The sequence below is a fragment of the Falco rusticolus genome, chromosome 6 (genome assembly GCF_015220075.1).
Source record: "Falco rusticolus isolate bFalRus1 chromosome 6, bFalRus1.pri, whole genome shotgun sequence".
NCBI lineage: Eukaryota > Metazoa > Chordata > Aves > Falconiformes > Falconidae > Falco > Falco rusticolus.
This window is the reverse complement of record NC_051192.1, coordinates 42,477,898-42,500,917: the sequence shown is the minus strand read 5'-3', so window position 1 is coordinate 42,500,917 and position 23,020 is coordinate 42,477,898. Positions and strand designations below refer to the sequence as shown.

At 42.3% G+C, this 23,020-nt stretch overlaps 1 protein-coding gene across 10 annotated transcripts in view; it reads left to right on the top strand.

The window, feature by feature from the left end:
• ARID1B (AT-rich interaction domain 1B) overlaps nt 1-23,020 on the top strand; it is a 335,724-nt gene that overhangs the window by 216,511 nt on the left and 96,193 nt on the right. For all 10 annotated transcript variants that reach the window (XM_037392407.1, XM_037392406.1, XM_037392403.1 and 7 more), the window contains one exon: nt 18,169-18,412. In XM_037392407.1, the coding sequence (XP_037248304.1) occupies nt 18,169-18,412 (244 nt within the window). The remainder of the gene's footprint in view (nt 1-18,168; nt 18,413-23,020) is intronic.

The window sequence follows — 23,020 nt, the reverse complement described above, 5'->3', positions numbered from 1 at the left end:
TTCCTGTCACATGGGGTGTGGTTGGCAGCAAGAATTTGGCCTCAGCCAGCCTAATTGCATAGGCAAACCCTGTTCAATCAGATCCCAGGGGCTCTTGCCCATGCATCACTTCCACCAAAATAGAAGTGAGAATACTAAAGGCTTCAGGAGGTAATTCATGAGATTCAAGGTCAGCAAGCTTGATGGGCTTTATACTGGGAGTGTTACATAGCTTTTAAATTTTGAATTTGTGAAGAAAAGGTGCTTTAAAAAGTTTGGCTGTCACAATGTTTTCATCATCTTTTTTTCTCTCTGCTCCCAGTTTCAGTTTGGCTGTTCCCAGTCTTGCCAATCATACTTCTTATTTTTCTTCCAGACCAGCATTGTTGGAGAACGTCACATTAGAAAGGTTTTGGATTTTTTCCCTTCCTCTCTGTTTTAGACAGAATATAGACATATATGCCTCTCGTGCTGGAAAGTAAGACACACATACTACTATTGGGCAGAATATTGGAGATGGAGTGAGTGATACGTGTGTACACAGGCAGACAAAAGTTTCAAAGACAAGTTGTGATTTTCAGGTGCAGATGTTGAAACGCTGTGAAGTCCCTTCTTTTCAGGCTTCTTGGAACTCTTAGAAAATTTGAGTATTTTTATAGGATCTCAATCACTATTGATTTTGCAATGCCTTGGCAAGAGGCATAATAAACATATTTTGAACACTGGATAAGCAGTTTTCCCCTGTCCTTTAAAAATGGATAGGAAGGGAAACCTAGATGTGTCAAAAGCATAATACGAAAAGAACATGATTTGTCACTGTAGAATTTCTTCCATGTTTTAATTTTGGTGGTCTTAGAAATGTAGCACTGAAAGAGTTGCATGTGTGGATATATCTACCCTCCCTAGTTGTTACAACTAATCTGAATTCACTAGAGAGAACTCCGTGACCACTAGCCATGGCCATGACTTCTGAAGACTAGCATCAACCGAGTTGTTAACATGGTCTTGTCTGCTCGCTTCACACAGGAAAATGGAGACCTTGGAGACCTTAAGGGTTATTTTTAGCATTCTCATATTTTTTTAATTTGCATGTTTTCTGACAATAAGGGACATAATTCTCTCCCCCCCCCCCCCCCATCTTTCACTAGCAACAAGAACAGGGTGTCTTGTTTTCTTCAGTGTTCTTATTTTTATGCCTTTACTGCATCTCTTTCGTACTACTAAATATACTTCCTTGTACCTTTCTTTCTAAGAAAGCATGCAGTTTATTTCAATGTTAAGGACCACTGGAAAAAGGAAATCTGCAGCTTCTTTAATATAAGCATGGCAACGGGCGGGTGGAAAATCAGTACATCTAACTGGTAATTTTGCAGTTCCCTGTAAAAGTAAATTAAGGCACAATTTCCAAAAAGTGAAAGTGGATCTGAATAATTTTTTACTTCTTAGTTACAGCAGGTCATAATATTTCTGCTTAAAGTCATGGTGCATATAATATTGAAGTACTAAGATGTACCAAAAGCTCGCCTGGAATCAAATAGTGAATCCCTTCAACTTCCCAGTCGCTTGGAGTGAGCGGAAGTCCATCTCTTATGAGGATGAACAGGGACCGTTTGTCCCAGGATGATTGCTGGTTCTGCACCTAGGCTAGAATACACCGCTTAACGCATGTATCTGTGTGCCGGTAAAGTGAATAGAGTAGACGCTATGATCTGCACTTTGCTTCCTTTTGTTTTGAATTCGAAGGCCATCCCTAATTGATGGAGGTTTCCTTTACGACGCACTTATTTTCAAATCCATCATGCCGTGCTTGTGCTGCCCCTTGCCTTCATGGATGCGCTGGTCTTTGACCCAGAACTGGTAAATGAACCCTGCAGGGAAATCATTAGAGAATTGGAACGGTTGCAGTGGAGGGACCAAGGGTCAAACCATTACCTCCCCATAGGACCGTTGACTTAAATTGGACTTCTTGCCTTTCGGAAGCGGGTCAAGTGTCAGGGACGGTAAAGTGGTCAGGTACAAACTGATAACAGATCATGGACACAGTTTTGGGTTTTTAGCTTAAAAAACGAAGGCTAGGCAGGATGGATTTAGTCTAATGATGCCTTCTCTGTTTCTCTCTTCTCTCCCTTAAAAAGCAAAATCCCGAGAAGTCAGTGGGAGCCAGTGCTCTGACATTAACGTGCAATTTGCGATCTTTCGGCACATTCATAATTTTTCAGAGTAGTTGGTTCAACATTTTTAGTCTTTCCTTGCAATTTTCTTTGATGGAAAAATAACAAATGATATTTTGTACCAAGAAAATACCTCCATAATTCCTGTGAGAAATATACCTCCTGCTCTTTTTTCCCTTCCTCAACTGCTCTTTGCATAATTTTTTCACACTCTTAAAAAATTTAAAATGACCCTTTCCAGACTCTACAAAATAAATATTTCTTGCTCCTAGAGGAAAAACTCCGAGTGGCGCATCGATGACAATGAAATATACTGCTGGATATGAGAAACTATTTAGTGATTTAATTTAGAAATCCGAAACCCTTGATACATTTTTATAATGTTTTATATATTTGCAAGTGTGTAACTATGTAAAATAAATTTAAGATATCAAAAATGCCAAAAAGCCATGGGTTTCAAGATACTGAAATATGACCACAAACGCTGAAGAACAAAACAGTCTGTACTAGAAAAAAGATGAGCCTGTGAAACCCTACGTTCTTTTCACTGCAAATTCAAAGCACTGCAGAGACCCCTTAGAAACATCCTTCTCCTCGGGTCCATCCACCGTTGTGCATACCACACAGCACGTAGTAGGTTTAAGTCGCTTTCTGACTTGTGTGAGGAATTATCCCTCTCTGAAATAATTAACGAGATGCAAGAATTAACACAAATGCATGTTTGAGTAAGTGGGCTGAAGGCTGGCTCTTCTTTTGAAATCAGTGGCAGAGGAGTGTTCCTGGAGAAGTGAATTGTGTTTTGGTGAAGGAAGGTACGTTAATTGCAGTGTTTCTGATACGTAAATGTTTTCAAAATATTAGTAAGAAAAAAATGAGGGAAAAATATGTAAGTACTCCTTTGACTGGGGTGTACTGCTCTCAGAAATAGCCATACTTCAGATCCGTAAGTTAAGAAGACCTGGAGATCTCAGAAGTCAGCGGGAAACTGTTCACCATCTCCAGCTGTGGAAGGACAGAACGTGAGGAGAACAGTGCTGCATCACAGGTGGCCTGCTTCATGGCTTGAGATTCACAAAGCAGGCTCTCTTGCCAGTCGGTTCTCTTATATCTTACTTCGTGGGTGAGGAGGAACAAAAATGTTAATTTTCATGTGTGTATACTTTGGATATGGCTCATTACAGGCCTTTCCCCCTCCACCTGAGTTTACACCCTTTTTTTCTGGAGGGTTCTTGTAATGGTGATGATTTATCTGTAAGCAGGAAAAGAGACAATTTGAGTGAGTAAGAGAGAGAGTGTATTTTATCAGCCTTTCTGTGGGGCGTGTGGTGGGTTTGCATGCTGCCTGCAGCGGGGACAGCGCTGCCCTGAGCCCTGAGCCCTGAGCGCGCTGACAGCAGGCAGTAAACGCCTGCTCGTCGGCTGGCGGGGATCTGGGGCCCTTGGACCTCGCTACGCTGAGCTTCTGCTGCCGGCAGTGCTGGAGGCCCGGCCCTGCAACTGGAAAAGCAGGTGTGGGGCAGTGGGTTGGCAGGGCTGGTGAAGGAGCCGCCTGCCAAGATGGCGCCAGTGTGGGAGCTGGAGGTCCACAAGATGGTGGGGAGCCCGGGAAACGGCACAGGGAGGAGGCTAGAAATAGAGAAGTATCTCTGTTGCAGTGCTTCCAGAGGGGATTACATCCCACCCTGTGCTCTGACCACACTTTGCCTACTGATTGAGGGAAAACGAGGAACTGACCAGCTGGAAACTACTACCCTTTACTCCAGCTCCTTCCACTTCCAGCAGCTCTTTCCCCTCAAGCAGACTGCAGCCGGGAGCACACTATTGCTGGTGTGCAGAAAGGAAACCGCTTCCCTGGCACCTTCGGCATTGCATCTGGTAGAAGCCAGTTTAATAGGTTGAGCCATTTGGAAGATGGGTCCATGCGTTCCAGCTGGTGGAAGGGAGAGCTGCTGTCCTCCCATTGGGGTGGGCTGCGCTGGGAAGGTGCCCCGCGCACGGCCGGCAGCCTGCTGCCCAGCGTACAAACCCTGCCTGTGCACAGAGGCAAAAGGGAGTGGGCTTGCAGCCTCTAACAGTTAAACAGGGAGATGTTTCATTCACGAGGGCTGTTCCAACAGCTCTTGATGTTGATAATGATGAATGGTGTGTAATGAAGGGCTGTGCGACTGAAAGTTCTTTGAACATGGCTTTTCCGCTGTAACGCATCAGGACTAACAACTTCCTTTGATAGCAGGTGATGGGATAGGAAGCAAACTGGAAGGAAAATTATTTTCCTGTGCTTCTCACAGAAAGCATACAAGGCACCAGGGCTTTTGCTTGTCAGTCACACAATTTGCTTTAAAAGGCGAGAGAATTCAAGATAGCACGGATTATAGTAACGATAATGTTGGTCACATTGTAGCTCGCTAGAAAGACAGACCCGACCATTTAATGAACCAGTCATTAGTGTTCAGTGCAGTTCACAGGAGTGGAGCAGTGTTTGGGGTTTTTTTTTGCAGGTGAGTAATTACGTTCTCCACCATGTCTCTCATGTTGTAAGGGATGGTGACTGGGCAGCCAGGCATCCCCTGGTATCCCCTGTTAAAACATAAGGTCTGTTATTTCACTTACTTTAATTTAATGGTGGTGTTTCCAAGGTCGTGAACCTCTGAGCTGTCTTCATGTCTTTACATTTCTTTATTTCAGTGTAATAAACAGAAAATAAAAATATACTGGAGATAGCATTGCTGATCTCTAAATTTCCCCTAATATTCTGAAAAGCCCTACATAAGCAACCTGAAATCAGTATGCACTGCATACAGTGTTAATTTATTTAAACTGTGTCTAGTTTTACACAGAGCTCTCTTTTCACTCATTTATATAGGTATGAATATATATAGGTAGATAGGTAGGTATGTGTATGAGGGAGACGAGGTGTTTTCATTTGGCCATTTGTTAACTTCTGACAGGAGATGAAGGACAAGCACTTGAGAGCTTAAAAACTTTTCCCTCCCTTCTTTGCGCATTTGTACCCCTAGAGTTACTGGTGCTGCCCCTTCTCTGTTACAGGATCCAGTAAGAAAATAAAGTTAACACTAAATGTCATTTTATAATTGCAATAATGATCACACAGCTGTGCTTTCCTAGTTATATAATGCACGTCAGGAGCAGTTTAGGAGCTCAGTCTCATTTCCTGCCCAGATGTAATTCTGGTGACCATTATTACAGTAGGAAGGCTCTCCTGGTTCATTATGGCTACAGTCTGACGGGGGCCTGCACGGCGTAACGGAGGCCGGCATGGAAGGGTGTTGCAGCTCTGGGTTAGCCGTGCATAAGCTTTTGGCCAGTGCAGGAAGCACGCGTGGGTGCATACGGATGGGGTGGCTGCAGACAGTGTGGGCAGCTCACGCGCATGTGCCCGCGTGTGCACAAAAAATGCTAATAAAAAAATAAATTAGGTGTGCCTTTCTTAAGAAATGTTGTCTTTATTTATGAGCATGTGAAATTCTGAGGAGGAGCTCTTACACTTAAATGAACCTGCGAGCAGCCCATAGAAAAGCAAGTGCCTGCAGCGCTAATAATGAGAACTGACAAGGCGATCCTGCTGTGTTTATTTATGACCTTCTGCCTTTGTTAGCTCTTGTGAGAAATTCCTCTCTAACCATAACAATATTGCTGGAGCTTGGCACTTCGCTGAGGAATCCTACGGCGCCCCGAGGCCACTCACTGGCATGGGTACAGCTTGCAACAGATTGGCACGGTTGTTGAAATTTTCATATGTTTTCCCTTTATTTATCTCTCTACTTAATTCATAAGGCTGTTTGTTCCTTTGGTACGTTTGTTTGTTCTGACAAGCACCCTTCAGAAGTGTTTTGGGACTTCGGGAGGGTCCCAACTTGCTGATTTGCTTCTTTTTCCTTTTTTTTGGTCGTCTATTGAATAACACAGGATGAAATGAGCTTTCGTTTGTTAGTTGCATCAGGTAGATCTTCTTAGAAGTTGTGAGATAGGTAGGGTCTTTTTTAAAGAAAGACAGTTTATGAAAGTTGGCTCTGTTTGTAGTCTTTAGTGTAGAAGACTGCTGACGGGGGACTGGGACAAGTGCTCAGGCAGCACTGCAGCAAAGCAGCAACGACCTTACAAGCCACACAGCAAAACTTTCAACAGGATAAGGACCTTATCCTTCTGAAGCTGTAGCTCTTGCAAACCATACCTTGCTGTAGATAGCTGTTTTCCCATCTTCCTATCACGCACATTCCCCAGAAGACTTCTTGGCCCTGCTCCATAAGCTGTGTTACGTAGCTCGGGCACAGATTTGGAAGACGGAGAATCAGCAATAGCCAGGGTTGCACCTGACGGTCTGGCAGGGCTGACGTCTCTCTTAGCTTCATCTTGCAAGGACTAGGATGCAGCCAGGGACAAGCGCTGCAGTTCCTCAAGCTGCTGCATGTGATGTAGCATTTCCATGGGGGAACAGCAGCAGCAGGAGAGGAGAGCAAAGGATCACTGCCTTACAAGATCCTGACAGACCCTTTTTCAAAGAAGCTTCCAGCTGCAGCACTTTTTTCCCACCTCTGTCACGTTACCCGACATGGTGTTTCACACCATGTACAAACACACTCAAAATCCAGTGCAGCTGAAATAGAGATCAGTGAGGAAAAAAGTTCTCTTTTGTTCTCTTTACAAATATTTCATGCAAGTGGCTTCCAAATGCACTGTCTCTGTGGGCTGTGGTACTGCTATGGTGCTTGCCAGAGGGAGCCACAGCAGGGACGTAGCCTGGCAGGCGTTGGGGAGAGACAGTTGGCACCTGAGGCGAAGGGCTGGGTAAAGCACTGTTGTACAAGAGGGCAGATGGGAGCGCCTTGCTCAAGTAAGGCTTCACAGAGTGTCCACCCATTGTGGTCCATGGAGCAGCAGCCACATTTTTGCTGATCACAATTGCTGTACACTGAACACCCTACCTGTGCTTTCTTGGAATTTTCTCAGAGCATTTTTATTACCATTACACTGAATTGGCCATTCTGTGCAATACCAACCTCCTCCCTTCGAGCCAAGGAAAATTTTGGAGGAGCAACCTACTGAAAGCTTTATCTAAAAGTTTTTGGAACTCCCTGTCTTCTCTGGTAAGAAAAAGCTGCAACTTTGAAGTGTGCTCAGGCACTCAAAAACTCAGAAAAACTGGCTTTCACAGTTCGCCATGGAAGTCTTCTTTTCTGTATTAATTAAAGAACTGTAGTAACTGGTATGTTGCTGCTGCTTGTAGATTGCATCTGCATGGTTTAACACTTCCGTAGTGACTCTGCCACATTTCTCCTCATTTGTTGGACTTCAAGAGTATACCTAAAATTATGAACCTGTTGGATAAAGATTAGCTTCATGCACTCCACAATCAGGACAACCATGTCATTATCTCAGCCTTGAGATACCTCTTCCCACCCCAAAAGCAAAGTTTGTAAGCCATGGCTGGGACAGCATGCTTAGCAGTAGACAGGGGAGGTTATTGGCCTTTCAGAATTTTTCCCTAAAGCTTAATTGAAGCACTACAAGTTATCTTTCCTACTTGGGTAATCAAGATATTATTTCAAAAGAAATCTGAGGCTTAGACACTTTTCTAGGATTTCAAAAGCCTTTTGAAATTTATATAGAGATTTCTGAAATGTGAGTTCTACCCAGGTCTGTTAAAGCCGTATCATCTCAAAATATCGCGTTCCCTTGCTGCTCAATTACTTTGCACAATAGCATGCCCAACCAGCACTGAATTACTGCGAGGAGAAGTGAATTCCAGAACTTGGGGTGACAAGGGAGTCTGGTTCTAGCTGGCATGTGCAAGAAATTATCTGAAAGTTTATTTTCTGCTTTATTACTGTCTTGGATTTCATTTCCCAACCTTTTCCCAGGTTACTGGAAAATGAAGAGGTGGGAGGGGTTGAGCGAACAGCTCTTGAAGCGTAATTGTTTGGTTTTGCTGCTGTGGCCCATAAACCTCAGAAAGGAGTAAGCAGTTTGTGTGCATGATGGGGGGTGTGGAGCAAAGCAGTCAGAGCAATTGCAGTGCCATTCATTTGTGCTTTACTGGTTGTCGAACTACATGCCAGTGGGGTCATGCTGGGTTCAGGAAAAGGAAAGAGAAACGAAGAGGGAGGAGGATGAAAGATTCTCACATGATGCTGAGCAAATGAGTCTGGACTGACAAATCAAGCTGCATTTGCTGCAGTAAACATGATACTCATTTCTGTCTGATACTCCCCCAATATAACACTGCATATCCAGTTTGTTCCGATTTTGTTAATTAAGAATTAATTAACTAATACTGTTCTCTGAGGCGTCACCTTGTTCAGTTCCTTAAAATGGAGGCTTTTCTAACATTTATCGCTCTTTTTGGTGTATAAATGTTTCTGCTCCTTTCAGCTTCTAATTCAAGAGGAAGAGGTGGAAAGTTATCGGAGCACTTGTATTTTTGAAGTTTAAGACGAATCTGTGACTGACTTACCATCTCATTGAGTTGTGGTGTTTGCTTACAGGGTGTTGTGGGAGAGAAAAGATGGAGACACAGTATGATGCATGCAAAAGCCCTAAACTAATGAAAATCTGTTTTGTAGGTCCTAATTCCTATGGTAACCTGCTGGGACATCCTTTTTATCAAAACATAACTCTACAAAGGGTGCTAATATGCCCCCCAAAAAGGCCAAGTGCTGTACATCAAGAGCTTTTTTAAACCCTGGGCATACAGCAGGTATACAGGTTCATCAGTTAAGCCCTTTATTGTGGTCCACACATAGGTAGCCTTGGGCTGCCAGAGGAGCTCACTTGCTATCAGCCTGCCTCATTTGCTGTGGGATGAAAATATCTGCTTTCAGTGATCAGTGGGCAACTGATTGCTAGATCAACACTTTTTCTGTTCTCTCTACTGCAGTCTCCAAATGAGATAATATTACAGGTCCAAACTTCTTAACAACATGGCTGATGCCTTCTGAATGCAATGTGGAATGGCCTGAGAAGCACATGTGGAAAGTTGTTAACTTAGAATAGCAAAAGAGGTGCATCGTGATTCAGGGTATGTCTATAGTAGTGAACAGTAAGCCATGTGAGGTTGTGTGGCTGTGTTTAAAGAACTTCTCCTACATGAGCTACCCTGCATAAACCCAGTGAGGATTTCTGCACGGCAATCATCTGTGGGTGTGTACTGTGGGATAGACATGGTGTGAATTTTACTACATTTCATGTTATGGTATTCTGAGGTGGTGTTTGCTCCCTTTTGCTTGAACCACACCTGCAAAATCTCAGGGCTTTGAGTATGTAGTCTCAAGATAGGTGGCCTATGCCTGACTGCAAGTTTCCAAAAGTAGGATAGGCAGAGTAAATGGAGTAAAGGGAGCAGACAGTAATTTCTAATGCGTATTGCTGCTGCTCCTGCTAAAATTTTAGGTTTCCTTAATGTCTGCTGACCCATATGTTCTTTTGGTAACGTCTTGTTCTTCTTCCTTACATGCTTTTGCTCAAATCCATGTTTGTCTTGTGGTTTGGTACTCCTATCCTTGCTTACTTGGTCAGATTTCTTTTTACATCAGCTGTGAAAATAGAACAAGTAGGGAACAGGTGGGGGAATAAAAGCATGTGATGTTTATCTGGTAGCTTGGTGCTGCTGAATTCAACATGGCCAGAAGCACAGCTAGGAGAGCAGTCTGGGCTGGCGAGTAGGGGGATTGCCCAGTGGCCATTCGAATTCTCAACTTGCTGCAGAGAGAGAGTAGCATAGTGATCCCCAAAGTAACAAGCTCCAGAGAGCTTGTAAGGTTCTGGATCAGTGCCTGTTTTCCTGTGGTCAGCTTCCTCTCTGTTTTATCCTGCCAGTTTAGCCTGTGTTTTCCCCGGGGAGATGGCTGTAGGCTACATGATCTGGAAAATGGTTGTAATCCAAAGAGACACAGAAGAAAGTTGTTGTGTCTCAACTTGTTCTTTACATGAAAAAAACTTAACTTTAATGGAAAGGATTTTCTGTTTGGGGATGGTTATGGTTGGCACTGAGGAAGCTATGGATGGGAAGTAGTATGATTATGAGTAAATTTTATTAGGTTGCTGTTATGCAAACACAACTTTTCTTTCTTCTTCGTAGGGGCAATTTGTTGTGGTTTTCATTGATTTGGTTGTTTTAAATGTTGCTCTATTAATGATAAATAGCTGATGCTGTAACTACAAGAGCTGTTGGCTGAGAATTTTTCTTTGCTACAATACTGAAGAGAAATGGCTCCTAAGGGTTGGTGACTTTTTGTTTTTAAATTTTATTTCAGAAATTCTACGTGCTAAGCATTCTGCTTCAGAAATAAACAGTGAAGTTTGTATCTTGAGAGATGCAGTGTTACTGTTTTTCTGTTCTGGAGATTTACTGTTTATTTTCAATATAAAAAAATATTGTTGTCAGACAAGCTGTGCGTCTTACCTGTTTACAGTCCTTGTTAGACTCTGTCAATTTGCTTTGATAGCACATGGGTCATTAGTATTTATCGTTTCATACACCCGAGTCGATGTTTGTAAACTAGTGACTTTTTTTATGCCATTAGGAGATTCCTTGATGTAGCTGAAGACCTCAGGAGCCCGCTTCCCATTAACTGTCAGGCAGCTGCAGTCCCCGTAATGAGTGGGACTCAGCACAGGCAGGGAGGTGCGTGGTTGTCTGGGCTTTCATCTGGTGCTTCGAAGCTATGGTGTCAGCTTTGCATTTCTGATTGCCCTAACTTGTGTGTGCTGTAAAGCTCTTGTCTGGACTAGCAAATAAGATCCCGTCGTGGATCATTGTAGGCACAGAAGTGTGACTATATCGATCTTAGCAACTTATTCTCATCCTGTGTCTGACAGATATAATAATTTGTTCGTATTATATTCTGTTCTCGGACATCTGTATTCACAGATACACAGTTTTTATTTTTAGTTAAGGTTGTTTTACAAACACAGATCCTTTGCTTGTTAAAAAAATGTAGTAAGAAATTATTCTTTCTTTAAATGAACTGGGAATTGAATGCTACAGTGAGATGCCACATTCAGCAGAACAAAATCATAGTTCTTGTTTGGGTGGCAGTCCTGCCTAGGCAGCCGGGAAGGCCAGGTGCATCTCTTGAGCCTTGTGGGCTGTGCTTTGCGGTGGTGTTCACTGCTGATGAAAGTGCGAGCCTGCGGGCACAGCTGCAAGGAGGTGTGCCTTCAGCAACAGCCTCCCCTGCACAGTCTTCATAGTCTTAACACCTCAGGTCCTTAATCTGAGATCTGAGCCAGTGACACTGCACCAACTCATCATGTACACCGTGGTGTTGGTATTGTGGGACCAGGAGTTACCTAAAAAAGGGAAAGGGGGGGGGGGGGGGGAAGGTGTAACTTTGCAGTGAGTCCACTTAAGATCTCTTACATTTGGTAGACGAAACATTTCTATTAGCTGAGTGTTTGGAGAAAAACCCAAGTTAGTTAAAGTTGGCAGCAAAATGCATGCTAGCTTTAGTGAACCTGTTTAAAAAACAAATAAAGCAAACCTTCCTTTGCACTTTCCCTGATCTTGGCAAGTATTGATTTATTAGGACTAACACTTTTCTTAGAAACAATGTTTTCTATGCACTTTCAATCAGTGGGATTTTTTAAGACTGGGAATGAATTTCATATCTGAATTACGAGTATGAACTTTTCAAAATAGTAATTTGCTTAGCGATTAAGTGGTAAGCTGTGGCTTGAATCTTTTTTTCCAAGTTGGCTTTTTGTAGATAATCTCTTGAAGACTGATGTAATTCCAGATCCCATAGGTTGAAAAGATGGCAGGCAGAGCACTGGCACTGCATTGTTTGCTTATTCTGTTTCTTGCTTGCTTGAGTGAATATAGGGCTTTTGGGGAAAAGATGTTGCAACCTCAGGGACTTCCCTGTATAGCTTTGCAGAGAAAATATTTGATACTGATTGAAGTCCTTGCAACACAGTTCAGTAACTGAGTTATTTTGGGAGGACTGTGAGGTCTGCAGAATGAAGGGAATGTGTTTCCCCAGCAGTGGTGCTTTGTCACTAAATTTAGTGCAAGAAGCTACTGTTTTTGTCATGTACTTAGAATTTCCTTTATCTAGAGTATTGCATGAATAGCTTAACACGTAGAGGTTAAAGTTAAAAAAATGGTTAAAAACATGAAAAAATCTAATAAGTGGTATAAAGTATGGCTGACAAGTACCATAATTAATTTAAATGTACCTCTGCCCAGCTATTCTCAAAGGTTGAGTTTGTCTTGCAAGTAAGTTTTTAGCATGAAGCGAATCTTCTCCTTACGGGAGCATGTTCTGAGGTAGAGTTGTGCCCTCCAATAAAAATTGAGCTTTTTCTTCAAGGAGGTGTTTGAAATGGAAGTGAACTTGTCTACTTTTCCTTCTTAGAGCCTTGAATAAACAAGATTTGGAGAATGAACCTTGTTTTCTGTCCCTGAAGTTCATCTCAGTAAGGAATCTCAAAGGCACTTCGGCAAAAATATAATGGCAGCCTTGTTGTCTGTCTCCCGTTAAGAGAAGAATTTTTTGAGGATATGCACTAGGTGTGTTTGGTGTGCTTAGCTGAGGGTTGCAACATAGCTGGTGTGGAAGGAAGACAGTTCTACAGAGGGTAGCAGTCTGAAAATGAAGGGGTTTTTCCTCGTGGTCTCCATCGTTGCTGTGCCCATGTGTTTTTCCAGTTGCACAGGCAGTGGGAGGCTGTTAGCTCGCTCACTGCCTCGACAATGTGACCAGCAGGGCCTTTGGAAGACTCCTTGAAACGTGCTATTATCGGCTGCTTTGTGGTGAAAAGAGGTCTTGCAAATATCTTGAAATTTAAACAGAGCTATTGTGGGTTTTCCCTTTGAATGCATATGTGTGTTTGTCAGCCAAATCATTTGTTCAAAGTTAATCTCAATTACAGAGCATATTGTTCATAATCCCCCATGGCTCCAAAACAATAGCAGAGTGTATGTCTGCTTGAATATATATTTACATACTTAGATGTGAAATATGTTTGCGTGTATATATAATTTTACTTCTAAAGCGGTGATTCGTCTTAAGGAGATGGATATTTCATGCGGGATCCTGTCTTTGGAGCAGCACCATCCTCCATCCTAATAAAAAAGCTGCAGGAAGGCCTGAATGGAGTGAGCAGGGCTTTGATGCTGCAGCCAGGGAGTTGCTGCAGTTGCCTACGCATAGTGCTGGGATTCACACTAGCAAAACGGATGGTAGGGTAGAGTCTGGGGCTTTCAGCTTCTTGGAGACAGGGAGGTTTTTTCTGTCTTTAATTTTAATATCTACAGAATACCTCTGCTTTTCTTCCACTCCCTGAACATAAAGGAACTGATGGGCAATATCTGGGAAGTTCAAATAAATCCCAGGTCCTATATGCTTTGCGCAGTCCCTGCAAGAAAGCTCCAAACTACAGTAACCTGTCAGTAAACTTAGGGTGTCATTTAGCGTTGTAGGAGCTCAGTTAGTGAGGTGCTCCACACTTTTCAGAGAGGGTGCTAATCGTTTTTCAGCTGTAGGTATTTAACAGGGAATCCTTTTAGTAAAATCTTGGCTTATGTCCACTGAGATACTCAAGCAAAACCAGCAGCTGCATGAAGTGTTTATGGTGTAAATTTTTGCTCCGTGGTGAATGCTCTAATCCCGTCACACTCTGTGTATAAAATTGTAGTGGTATTACCGAGTTACTGTAGTTTCCTTTTCGCTGTTTATTGGGTCTAGGTGTATTCCTAGAGTAAGTTAACATTATTATACTATATAAGGGTGAGTTGTTTTTTTTTTTTTTTTCTTGTGCTCTTTGTAACTTTGGGTTTCCTGACTCTGTATAAGGAGTTTGCTTCCTCCTTCCTTGCTGGCTGTGTTGCAATAGTAAATTGGTGTGCTGTTTCAAAAGTATCTCTCCTGTCGGTCTGATAAGATCATACCACCAGGAAGGCACAACATTATAATCCCAAGCACAATGTGATCCTGTTCATTTTAGCTCTTGTACTTGTCAGAAGGACAAGAATAAAGGTTGTTCATGGGTGAAAGGTGAGGCTAGAAGTTAAGATAGTCGGAGATAAAACTGGTAAGAGAGATAAATCCTGCACAGGGACATTTCAGTTTGTAATCAAGGTATTATCTAGAAATGAACTTAGGAAATTCCAGCCACATGCCAGAATAATACAGGATGTAAATCTGACACTGAGAATACAGAACTGTAATACGGATTTGTGAGGGGGGGGGGGGGGGGGGCGGAATTATTTTGTCCTTAATTTTTTCTTAGATTCGGTGCTACATTTGGAAATACAGTCATACCAATACCATAGGCAAGAATAATAAGATCACTCTACAAGAAACAAGAGATTTCTGGTAATTCTAGACTTGCTACATTTTACTGGAAGAAAAGAGTGCTTTCCAGAAAAAGCCTCTGAAAAGAGGCAAAATTTAAGTCATGCCTTAGGGTATGGGGACTTCAGCCCCTTAAAAGAATCCTGGCAATTACCTAACCTGCCAACTTTCCAACAAGATAAATGGAAGCACTGTAGCTTGAAGGTGCCTTGGTTTGAATGAGATGCAGTAAGTAAGGTCTCTCTGTTCTTTACAGGCATCATAGATCTGATAGTACTTATAAAAGAAGAATAGAGTTGGTGCCCTGCTGACTAAATTGTCCTCTAGAGGAGTATTAGTTACAGAGCTTCTTTGTTAACTAGGCTGTATGCTTAAACCACTGTGAATTTCTCTTATTAGTAGGCTTTTTAATAGCTTTACATATGGATAGGCTAAGTAAATGCAAGTAGTTCCATGTGATTTACGTATGTAATGTGTACATGTACAGTATTTTATATATAAGTAAATGTTTGTGATGTGGAGATTGCACATGACTTCATTACAGTTCTGTTAAACTGAGGTAAAAGCAAGCATTAAAATACTGATAATAGGAGAACAGTAAGTCGACTTCTGCTCTTTCTGTCCAGGTGCTTCACAGAAAGTCTTTCTTCTCCTTCTCTTTAATTTCCCAATTAGATTTTGTGGATAACAGAGGTGTTTCTAAAGCATTTGTGTGCTGGAGGTTTCCCAGTTGCTTGCCTACTCAGGCCTTCTACCTTAGAAGACTAGGTAAGGCCACAAAGAGTATGTTAACAAAAAATACAAAGGAATGCTTTGCAAAGGGTACTTCTCCTTTTAGCCCGCTGTAACACAAAGTAAAGGTATGCAGCACAGCCCAGGCATCTAGATAGGCAACAGCCTTTCATGCCATCCTGAGAGCAACCTCATTATGGGCTTTTATGATGGGTCTGATGAATGAATGCTACTGTAGCATCCTTGGCAGATGAGTTGATTGCCAAGTTCCCCAGCCCAGGGAAGAGAACCCAGTGCTTATGCTAAGCACACATGAGGAGTGAGTGCAAGGCATCACGGGTCTGCTGAGCCCGCCTGACTGCTCCCTCTGCATCAGCTGTGGGAGCGCTTTGTGGCTCTGCTCTTTAAATAGACTGGCATCATGCAAGCTTTCCTCTTTCTTTCCGCCTTGTGAAGGAGTTGCGTCAGGTTGGTGAGGAAATCCCTGGAAAGCAGGCACTTGAGGAAATGCCTGGAACTCATCAGTCACTCCGCCCTGGCAGGAGGCTGGAGAAGTCAGATGGGCCCTGATGGGAAAAGTCAGCTTCATTCCTGTCCCCAAGTTCTTCCCCATGTGCACACTTGGCAAGCTGGGGAGATGCTTTGGGGAGTAGTCAGGGTTTGCTTTGGTCTCTGAACAACAAATAATTTAATCACGGACAGTGGTAACTGCTTCATGGCTTTTTGTTATTTTGGCGAGTTTGTTTTTCAAGTACTTGATGGCTTGCTGAAACAAATGAAAGCTTTAATCCACACACCCTTTTAAAAACTGATATTCTAAACACAAACCCCTGTGTTTTCTGTATCTTCTGTCAGTTGGGTGCCTATCTGGTTTTTTACTCAGAATTTGTATTCCTTTAGAATAGGCTATATTCTGCTACATTCAGTTTTCAGGGGTTTATTATATGCTTTTCAGCAGCATTTGTTTTATCAGCACTTCCTGCAGCATTTGTTACACATCATGACAGCAGCGATTTGATTCCATTTAGAAGAATACCATGTTATGTATGAAAAAGCAATAATTGCTTACCTGTTTGCCAGATACATTCTACTGTGAAAAATCTCTAGCGTTGCTCTATACAGTATCAAACGGTGTTATTTCTTGTTTATAGTTTCTACAGTTAATAGTTTTGAAAAAGAAACAACAAAAATAGTTTATTGCCCATTTCACAATTAAATTTCCATTTGTAGGGATCTGGATATGTACTCTTGAATGAATGCAGAGTCCACACATAGACTTAAGTTTCAAACGTAATTTTTGTTTTTAATATCCCTAATGAAATACATGTACAATAATTTTGTGCTTGTCAGAAAAAGCAAAATGAACCTGTGGTGAGAGTTGTGCTTGAAGTGTTCATGGAAATTCATTGGAAACAAGGTCTACGAGGTATTCTGCAGAGAGCTAAATCGGGTGGGTTGTATTATTACCTTTTTGCACAGGGAGGAATAACATCTACCATTCTAGGTGGCTTCTAATGAGTGTTATTGGAGTTTAAACTGTTAACCCTATTCTTTCCATGCCTTGGAAGGCTGACTGTCTGTCTGGGGCAAACTAGCTGTGAGCCTCCCTCCTAACAGAGGTAGTCAGCGTTGGGCAGGACTCTTACTCTAAATACAACATTTTGCATTTCATCTAGCTTTCTGTAACTTCTTAAAATAACTTTATTTTTTGTTACGTAAATCAGGCAGCAGTAAGGCTTTGCTTCCTGAGCTCATTGCTTAGGCAGAGCCCAGTTCCTTTTGTGCTACTGGGACAACGGGTCGCCTTGTCTACGTTATAGCCACTTGCATGAGCCAGACAAGTGAAGTCAGTATCAGCCAAAGTCATACCAGTTACTGGAAGCCTCAAAGGTCACTTAATAACCTGTTTTATATGTGAGGTAGCTCTCGGCCTTTTCGTTACACTTTAATTTGCTGATGGAAATAGTAACGTGGCTCCTTAACCTGTGCCTTGTCAATAGTCACAGAAGCACAGCTATCTTTGTGCTTTTCAGTTTGTATGAGATTTTCCTGTGATGCCTAGGAGTTAACGTTTTTCCTGACAGTTAAGAGACATGCACTTGCTTTGTCACAGCATTCTTGCTTTTTCATATCTGATTTTACAGTGATTTAAAAAAAACAAATTACTCCCACAGATATGAAGACCAGTGTAACTCCCATGTTACAGCTTTAGGGAATATGCCCAGCAATTCGTAGTTAGAATTCAGACATGCTTTGATGTACAGAGGAGATTTCTCATTGAAAATATAGCAGTTGTGAATGGAAAGGGAGCAACTGTTTAACAGAGTATTCAAATAAAGTTGAAGAGAAACTCTTGAGTTGTGCACTGGTATCTGATGGAAATAGAGTAGCAGCCTTCCTTGCTCTGGGGTAGCCAGCAGGTCCTGTGCTGCTGCTGGGGGCAGAGCCCCCTTCTTGTGTCTCCTGCAAGGTAAAAGAGCTGCGTGTGAGTGTTAGAAGGGCTGCTTATTTTACACCCTTCTCTGGTTTTGGTGATAGTTTAAAAAGTGAAGTATATAAGCTGTGATTATAATGGTAGCAAACCCCAAAATGAAATACTATGTGAAAGTGAAACTGATGTATCATTTTCATTAGTTTTAGTATGCTCAGGCAGAATTTGTGGGATTAATTTTGAAAGCTTAATCCAGATGGAAGAGGTTAAATTCAATGTTGAGTGAATTTGGTTCCAATTCATTTGTTGCCCTTGCTTGCTCTTCTTCTGAAAGAATTGGAGATCAAGTGGAGAATTGTACATACTATCCTCATTTTCTGCCATCATTTAACTGCATGAACCAACAGTAAAGACAACCTCTTAGTTATCTGCTGAAATAAGTAAACAAGTGGACCTTGTCACCTTGCCAGCTCTCGAGTCCTGTGGCCTGTGTGTTAGTTCATATGACGACTTATGTTCTTTTTTCCTTTTTCCTCAGGATTTATCTGGATCCATTGACGACTTGCCGACTGGAACCGAAGCAACCCTGAGCTCAGCTGTTAGTGCGTCAGGCTCTACGAGCAGCCAAGGGGAGCAGAGCAACCCTGCACAGTCTCCATTCTCCCCTCATGCTTCTCCACATCTCTCTGGCATCCCCGGGGGCCCATCACCTTCCCCTGTAGGCTCTCCTGTTGGAAGCAACCAGTCAAGATCTGGTCCCATTTCTCCAGCGAGTATTCCAGGTAAGTTTGTTCCGACGAACCAAATTAAACCAATAAAGGGGTTTATTAAATAAACAAATACTCCTGTATTGCAAATTCATTTATTTTCTGAGAATCCTGCATTTTCAGGGCCTTTTTCTGCAAAAAATGCATGCTTAAAGCAGGGGTAAATTCCATCTAAACTTCAGCTGCCAAGTGCTTGGAGCACTCAGAATTCTGAACTTGACTCAGCATGTGTGTTTGAAAAATGTCCTAACCATCTACCAGTGCAAATACTTGATCATAATTTTTGTATTTGGTTTGTGTGTCATCTATCTGTCACATATTTCTCTCTATTATTTACAGGGTCCCTTTTCTGGTTTTACTGTGTATTTTTGTTGGTTTTGGCTCTTGAACTTGTATGGTGGTTTCAGACCCACAGGATAAGGCAAAGATTTTCCAACCCTATATTGTAATAATGTAATTTTGGACATGAGTACAGAATATTGTATCAGATATTTTGTAATATTTGCAAAGGTCAAGAAGTTACTAGGAATCCAGCCACACCAGTAATAATTGAAATGCCAGTGGCATGCTTGCCACTTGCTTTGTTGTGCCACATAGAGTATGACACACAGTCATTTGTGTACATTCACAAATTTGTGGACATCTGTTAAGATACCCAGAAGAAAAAAAACATGTGCATTAATTCCAGTTTTTACCTTCTCCCCACTCATCTGGCATGTTACTTGCAAGGGGTCAGGCAGCAATGTGTATTTGGTATTTCAGATAAGTTTATTCTCTTGCTGATGCTTAAGTTTTTGATTGTTCTCTGACATTTTGAATACTAGGGAAATTCCTAAGAGTTGGAGAGTGCTGACATTACCCCAGGGATAACATCAGTTGCTGACAAAACCACAAAAAAACCCCAACGTGAAGCTCAGTTAAAAGAAACAAAAGCAGTAATGCCTTTTCATTTAGATGTGCTGTAAACCAAATGCAGGTTAAAATTCAGTGAGTAGCGTGTGTTTTGGTATTCAGTACAAAGGTATCTGTGTAAAGTATACATGCCTGTTTGTATACAGAGGTTAAACTGGATAAGCAAAGGGGAATAAGCTCAGTGCATGCAGGAATGTTGCATACTAAATGTGGCCTGAGCATGTCCAGCCCTGACGCTGCCTGCGTGCCCTGCAGTTATTTCTTCCCTCTCCAGGCGCTCGAACTGGCAGCATGTGCTCAGGTGGGGCAGGAATAGCAGGGACAGCAGCAGGACTGGAATATTTGCATTATGTGCAGTATGGTAGCTTTGTGTTTGCAGCATATTTCCCAGCATGTGGTGCAGAAGCCCATCCCTGTTGTTGAGTGAAGCCAGATAGTTCACCCAGCTGAAAGAGGAACGTTTTCCCACAGGCAGATTCATGCAGGTAAATGGATTGGCATTTTAGTAGCCTGATTGCTGAATAGGGAAAGAATGTTGTGACATTGCAAATAGCTTTACTGTAGCCATGATAGATAAGGTTGGGAATAGGACAGTGTGTATGGGAAAGTAATAACTTTTATGAAACCAATTGATCTCTGTGGGCTAAAAATAGAAGGGCTGTGGGCCCAAAGGTCAGGATCAGAGTCGCTTCATCACTTCAGCTGAGCCCAAAAGCTCATTTTTTGTTGCTGAACTAGTGAAAAATATTGCCTCTTCATACAAACCGTGCCACCATTTTGCATGGTGGTTTTCTGGTCTGCTGCCATAACACAAAAGCAACTTTTCCTCAGGAAAGATTTTTATGAATGGCGCTAAATCAAAATCACCCACCACTGTTTCCCCAGCATGGGTGAGCTCGTGGTCCCTGCAGCTCTTTTGCTAAAGGTGAACTCCCAGGCATAAGCTAATGCAGCTCTCTCCGGAGGGGAGCTGGGCAGCTGCCGGTAGCATTGCTGCTGCTGGTGCTGCTGCCGTGTTTCTCAAGCTACAAAGTGACACAGGCAAGGCTGCTATTTAAAATCCTGTGACTAGTGGGACACGGCTGGGTGCTGGGGCTTTCAGGCCGTATGAATTAGACTGTGCTGTCACCTAGGTCTGTTCCCACCGTTGTGCTTCATTACTGGGACTTCGGTAGCTTTTTTCATCAGCCATATTCACAAGACCCTATGAAAAAGTAACAAAGAGCTTGTTTGCGTTTCTGTAGCTGTTTGCAGCATTCAGGTTGTGGCTGTTTTTAGACATAGATTGTGTAGTGCAGCATCTCGCCTTTAATAATTTTGTTCGCTGCTATTTTCCTCTCTGTTCTCACCCTACCCTTGTTTGTTCTGACCTCATTCCTCTCCTATTACCTCCTGCGATGTTGTGCCACAGCTTCTCCATGTGACATAGATTGGCTCTTTCAATCATTCTCTCTCCAGCAAGTCATTGTAAAATGAGCAGCTGTTGTGTTGCTGATAGCTATGGCTAGGGAAAGCCAAAATGTTGCAGGGGGTTCTTGGTGGGAAGGCCATTAAAATAAAGGTGTTGCTTTCTCAGGGTTTACTGGAAGAGAAGCATCCTTTTCCCAGTGCCTCCTTCCTTGCAACAAATTTGAAGACTAATTTAACATCAAAAGGGCAGACAAACAAACAGCCCCCTATTAAACCTCCCAAACGGCTGATTCTCTTCCACTGCCTGTTTAAGCTGTCTCCCCACCCCGCTGCAAGCCTGCCACCCCACATTGCTTTCTGTCGCACTCGGCGGATTTCACAGGCATGGACTGGCACAGACAGCACTGACATTGGCACGTCCCTAGCTCAGTGGGCATTTCCTTCCTGTGCTCTCTGAAATACTGGACAGATATTTTCTGTGGTAAGTGGCACACACATATACAGCCTTTGTTTCCATTTGCAGTACTGGAATAGACCAGGGAGATTAACCCCTAAGAGCAGAAAAGCAACTTTGACGGGTTTTGTTCAGAAACATAGTTTTCTCTCAGAACAGTAACACCTCTCATTTAGATGCACATTCATTACAGGACTGAAATCCCACTCTTTTATGATTTTTACAGATTCAGAATGCATTCTGATTTCCTGTTAAGTAGATCATTATTCTGCTTTGCCAGAAATCCTGATCCCTTTATTTTGTAGCCATCTTCATAATTAGGGTACATGTTCTTCCGAAGAATGAGATGTGATGCCCTGCACTGCTTTGGGTCTTGAACTGTGCCTGATTCAACCCTAAACCATTAGTGGAAGCTGACGCAGCACATCATCAAAATGCACTGTTGTTGCCAGAAGATTTAGTGGCTGTTAATTTAACTTCTCTCTCTTTCTGTGTTTTTTTTTTCTTTCCCTCCAGCTCTAACCATTCCAGTTTACTAACAAAGCAAAAATGTAAATAAGCTAAACTCCCCTTTCTCCCCCCATCCCCAATTTTGATCTCACTGGCCAAAGGCTTTTGTCAGCTCTTTCTCCCTTGCGGTGTAAGCAGCAAATTTTTTTTGTATTAAGAGTTCTGTGGAAGATTGCTGATAGGCCAGGAATCCCTTAACCCATGATGGACAAGCAGATTTTATATGAGTTAATAGAGTCTAGTGTCTGCAGCAATTTTTAGATGTATAGAAGAGTACACTATACTAGTAATGAATAGCAAATGCCGTCATTAGAAATACGTAAAAGAATTTTTTCATGTAATCAGTATTTTGACTTGCACTTTTCGTACGTTACAGTTACTTTCTGAACAGAAAGCTCATTTTCACTGTGTTAAGCATCAACTGCATTGTTGTTTTTATTACAATTGTATTGATGTCTTCTTTCACCAAGGAGCTTGGATATACAGCTGGAGTTACAATTATCAGGAAGAAATCCATGTGTGGATACTCCCACTTAGGAATGTTATTGCAAGTCATCGTAATTTATGCGAACCAGTGGTCAGCACTATCCTCTGATTGAAAAGACCCCAAATTTTTAATTGTGATAATTATATGAGTCAATGGATGTGTTCCATTCAGTGGTGAACTCTACTCTCTGTAGACGGGGAGGTCTTCCCACCTGTATGGATCAGGTAGCTAGCTTGAAACTCAAGACCCATCAGAATTACAGCTAGCACTCCAGGCAAAAAAGAAACAAGAGGGGAGTGGGGTCCCCAGAGAAAGCTGTAACAAGAAATCTTGCCTTGGTGTGCATGTTAGTCAGTGTGTGGATGGACTAGAGTGGCTAAAATACTGAGAGAATTAAAAAACGAGCAATAGTCTATCATAGTCCAAAAGGACATTTTAATGCAAAAATCTGAGTAGGGGAGCGATGCTTCCTTTCATATCTTGTAAAAGGAGAAGCCTAAGAGTTGAACTGTTACCAGAAGCAGCTGCAGTAAGACAAGCTGATCAGGCCGATCTTGTTTTAAACAAGAATTTGGAAAAATCTTTTGCTTGAGATTGAGCTATTCCACATGCTTACTCCATTGACCACCACTACCGGTACGTTACACAGCATGGACTCTTTTCAAACATTATTTGAAGGATAGGAGACTACCATATGGAAAGTGACCAGCACTGTTTAACATCTTTGTTGCCAACATGGACACTGGGATTGAGTTCACCCTCAGCGAGTTTGCCAACGACACCAGGCTGCGTGGTGTGGTTGACATGCTGGAGGGCAGGGATGCCATCCAGAGGGGCCTTGGCAGGCTTG